Raw genomic sequence first — 5,000 nt, forward strand, 5'->3', positions numbered from 1 at the left:
TTCAATGTGCCAGGAGAATTTAATTCGAACAGAAAAAAAATATAACGATGTCACCATTTTTGCTTATGGTCAAGGAAATCGCTTAAAAGTGTAGTGAATTGCATCACTGTACCTTTGCATTTAATTTATTGATTCGGTGGGTATGCTTAGTCAGGCCTTAAGACATTACCTGGCATCATTTATTCTGATGAAAGTATTTTGTTCATGAGTGCACATGTCTAAAACGTATGAATATGTACTTGTTGGTGTAAGTGCGTGCATGCGAGCTAAGTGTGTGTGTGTGTGTGTGTGTGTGTGTGTGTGTGTGTGTGTGTGTGTGTGTGTGTGTTGGTATCCATGAATATTATGTAACCGACTGATTAAACGGGTTTCAGAAAATCCAGAAACGACAGCTCTGACAAGGAACTGCCTGCCTTCAGAAGTGGTATCTCTCTCCTTCTCTCTCTCTCTCTCTCTCTCTCTCTCTCTCTCTCTCTCTCTCTCTCTCTCTCTCTCTCTCTCTCTCTTCCATGTATGTGTGCGCTATTTGTAATAGATGCAGATGACAGATTGGAAGAATAGGTTATGCCTAAAATCTTAATCCTTGAAAAAAACAAAAAACACACAAAAAAAACAAAAAAAACCCAAAAAAAACAACCGTTTTGAGTTCTGAGTTCTCTCTTTGAAGTTAAGATATACAAGATTTTAAAAACAAAGTTGGAAAAGACGCTCAGCAGGGCTGAGTTTTCATCCTCATAGATATGTTTTTTTTTCTTTTGTTTTCTTTTCTCTCTCACCCCGTAATCGTTTAGGTTTCCTGGCCACTAATTGAAGGGAAATAACTCTTTTTCGTAACAGGTCATCCAAGCGTCAGACTGAAGCTTGCGTTAATGATTATCACTCTTTCCAGCTTTGGAGGTTTAAAGGACGTCCCAGGAACCCACTCAGTACCTATGCAGCGCTTCCATTTCAATTTCATTTTCAATACGTCCGGGACGTGTATCTAGGCCTGCATCTTATCTAAAACCCTGAAGGAAACACACGTTTGTGAAAAACAAACAAACATATAAGACAATCACCAACATGATATTATTAAAGGCCATAAAACATACAAAACAATTAACCACATAATTATTCACTTTCTAATAATTCCCTTTTCACTTGTTCTTGTGCGCCCATACACACACACACACACACACACACACACACACACACACACACACACACACACACACACACACGTATGAACGCAACACCCACACCCCCACCCACACCCCCGCCACCCAGTTTCCCTGCTCCCCAAAGAAGATGTGCGCACATCCCCCTGTTTATTTCCCTGTTTATTCCTGAAACGCTTTAGTCGATATATTATTCAAATTAGTTAAACTGTAAATAAATATGTAGACTATAAACAGATAGCTAGATACAGCGAGAGTAGCTTAGCTGCTGGCATGTGGACAGAAACAGATCGTTGATCATTCAATGAATTAAGCTCTATGTTGTTTTTCTTTCATGCTTTATACAGAAACTACCGAGGGAAGATGTGAAGCTAACAACGAGTACGACGTTTGTCAACCACCTGAGAGCGACTACACCTACATCGACAACTTGCCTTTGGCAGCAGATCCCGGTGACGATGCCAGCCCTTACGCCGTGCTTGAAGACAGCTCTCCGAGAAACAGTCACATCGCGGGCACAAGTGGATTTGGTACCCAGGATCCACAGAAGGCACCTGCCCGTGCCCACCTTCACAAAAAAGCCGAGTCTGACTACACCCATACCGGCAGCAAATCCACGCAACTTTCCAAACCCGAAGCAAGCGGTCCCAGCGATGACTACAACCACATCTCCACTTTCAACCACCCCACTCCTGCTGGGAGTAGGACTCCCAGGCATGGTCAAGAAACGGCGAAAACAACAGCGCTGCCCCATCCAGACTACGAACTGGCCAAAGTTAGGTCATCAAATCAGACGGGACCCCAGGCTGCAAAAGTGAGCCCTGGCTACAGCTTAGTCCGCAACACGGAACAGACCTCAAGAGGAGCATCAGCGTCTTTGCAAGAGAAAGAAGAGCACGACACAGCAGTTGCGGGTGGACTCAGGACGAGGGACAGAAACGCCGACCCAGGCAAATTCCAGGTGACTTCCGGACTCACAGCAGGAGCAGTCCTTCAGAAACGCAGTGGGCATGTGAAGGAATCGGCCGAAAATAAACAATTCACATATGCCACATCCAAAGAGGAAAACACATGCCAATACTCGCTGCAGAAACCTGTCCAGGACGTCCCTGATGACTACAACACTCTCAACTTTGATGAAGGTGGGAACGAGCTGGCTAAGAACGACAACCATGGAGCGGCCTGTAAACCTTACCACACCGTGCGGTGCGTGTCAGATGATGAGTACAGCAGGACGCAGAGCGAACAGCAAACCACTGTCATTGATTTCAACTATGACCATTTGAAATAATGACAGATAAAGAAATTCGAGAGAAAATCACTCTGATTGTTTTATACATACACACACACATACATACATACATATATATATATATATATATATATATATATATATATATATATATATATATATATATATATGTGTGTGTGTGTGTGTGTGTGTGTGTGTGTGTGTGTAAAAGAGATATTAAATCCAGGCCCAGATGTCTTAAAATGGAATGGCGAACACAACAAAAAACAGTCTTGGTTAATTCGTTAACCTTTAAAACTTTTTGTGTGGGGAGGGTGGTGGTTAAAAAGCTCTCATTAGCCCATGTTGGTCCTAAGTACCTTCAAAAGGAGAGTTGATTTGACAGCAAGCGACAGCTGTTTCGCACTATATATATATATATATATATATATATATATATATATATATATATTCAGAAAAAGGGTAGCGATGCACTGTTGTAACGCGAATCTCCCCGGCGGCAGAGCAACAAGATTTTCACACATAATAATCATGTTGTGATCGTATGTAGATACACCAAGAAAATGGTTCTGACAATTTTTTGTAATAAAATTAATTATCACATATATGAGCGCATGCGCATGCGCATGCGCATGTGTTTGCATACAAGTCGGTGCTGAAGGTATATACTGACTGTCCTACGTAACTGAGTGCAATCGGAAGGGGATTCGGATACGGAAGCATGGTGATGCGGGTGGTGCTTTGTACAGTTTTAACCCTCTCCGTACCAGCGACAAAGAAGGCGACGACGACAACGTTTCGCCGCTGTTTACAACATTAAATGCATAAAGGTTCTGACACTGAAGTGATGGATGAAGGTAAAGAATCCCTCATTTCTGACGACGAAAGCAAAAGATGAGTTATTCGAACACCTACTGGACAGGGTTTACAGGGTCTTTATGAGAGAAAGGAAGGAAGAAGTCTTCGAGTGGCCGTCACGAATGAATTAACTGGACCCCATTTTTGACTCACTTGTGTAAACAAAGTGAGTCTATGTTTTAACCCGGTGTTCGGTTGTGTGTGTGTGTGTGTGTGTGTGTGTGTGTCCGTGGTAAACTTTATTGACATTTTCTCTGCAAATACTTTGTCAGTTGACACCAAATTAGGCATAAAAATAGGAAAAATTCAGTTCTTTCCAGTCATCTTGGCACTTTGACCTCTTATTCTGACACAACAACAAGAGCAGTCATTATCATTTTTTGTTCAAACAGGAACTTCTTTTGCTAAGCATGGAAGTTTTATTTATTTTGCAAACGTTTTGGTGCAGATAGTAAAAAAGGGAAATTACTCTGTAATTAATGCTAGGGGACTTTTTTTTAATGCTAGGGGACTTAATTCGCTTTAAATTGATCTTTCTCATCTTAAACATTGCATTTTGAAATTATACACAATACATAAAAAGCTTGGATTTTTTTCAGTGTATCACAATTGAGTCTTGAAGGCCTTGCCTCTCTTGTTACGATTGTATTAGCATGTGTATTATTAACATGTGTATTGTATATCTATGAACATTGTTAATGCATATTTTTGTGATAATTGCTTGTATATATTTTGTAATAATTGGGTTTATATGTTGAGTTTTTAAGTAGCTTTGAATATGAATTTTCTAAGCTTGACATTGATTTTATCTAAGCGGCTATCAGTTTCTAGTCATAACGTAAGTGGGACAATTACAAGTATTTTGAATTGAAGTGCACCGAAGCAAAGTTAAAGACTGATAGAAATGAATGCAGACTGCGTGGAGTATTATCAGTGTTGAATGCTTGAATCTCATACATGTCGGGTTTATCTTCACTAGTTCTTGGTCAAAACATTCGTTTTTCGAATGGGTATGTGTTGCTGTGAAATCACTTTTTTTTTTGCCACAAACCTGCGTGCGTGCGAGTGCTGTGCATGTACATTTTTTTTTTTTTTTTTTGCATTGTTGCGTGCACATGTACGTGTGATGTGGTGGTGGTGGTTGTGTGTGTGTGTGTGTGTGTGTGTGTGTGTGTGTGTGTGTGTGTGTGTGTACTGCTTAGCGTGTTAGTTGCTTGTCAGTCAATGTGCTGTGAGAGAAGGAGATGATGGGTTGTAGGGATGTGTGTGTGGATGATGGGATGGAAAGAAGAAAAACAGAAGCCCAGGAGAGGTGGAGCAGATGAATTATGAGAAGAACGAATGACGCGGCATGAGAGGGGTTGTTGGAAAGAGGAAAAATAAAAACAAAGAAAAAGACCAACAACAAAAAAAACCCAACCCCCCCAAAAAAAGATGTAGGCACAATCAATTTAGTCTTTGACTAATATATGACTTTTTGTCTTGCTGGCATCTAAAGCTTTTTTTAATTTTTTTAAATTTTTTTGTACGCATCCGACTTGATAAAAACAAAACAAAATGTTTTTTTTTTTCCTAAATGAACAGTATCTGCATTTTCGCTCTTGAATAGGAAATGTGAACATTAATGTGTGTGTATTCTAGTAGCGCTTTTAATCTTTATCCCATTTTGAATGCATGGTTTCTTTCTCTATGAAAATGTATTTGACGCTGTTTTCATGTTTATGTCTTTACGG

At 40.2% G+C, this 5,000-nt stretch overlaps 1 protein-coding gene across 2 annotated transcripts in view; it reads left to right on the forward strand.

The window, feature by feature from the left end:
- LOC143301152 (uncharacterized) overlaps positions 1 to 2,505 on the forward strand; it is a 25,336-nt gene extending 22,831 nt beyond the window's left edge. For both annotated transcript variants that reach the window (XM_076615228.1, XM_076615229.1), the window contains exons 11-12: positions 375 to 424; positions 1,505 to 2,505. In XM_076615228.1, coding sequence (XP_076471343.1) covers positions 375 to 424; positions 1,505 to 2,448 — 994 coding nt within the window. In that variant the 3' untranslated portion in view covers positions 2,449 to 2,505. The remainder of the gene's footprint in view (positions 1 to 374; positions 425 to 1,504) is intronic.
- The last annotated feature ends 2,495 nt before the right edge of the window (positions 2,506 to 5,000 follow it).

Source organism: Babylonia areolata, chromosome 27, assembly GCF_041734735.1.
Source record: "Babylonia areolata isolate BAREFJ2019XMU chromosome 27, ASM4173473v1, whole genome shotgun sequence".
In the NCBI taxonomy this organism is placed as follows: Eukaryota; Metazoa; Mollusca; class Gastropoda; order Neogastropoda; family Buccinidae; genus Babylonia; species Babylonia areolata.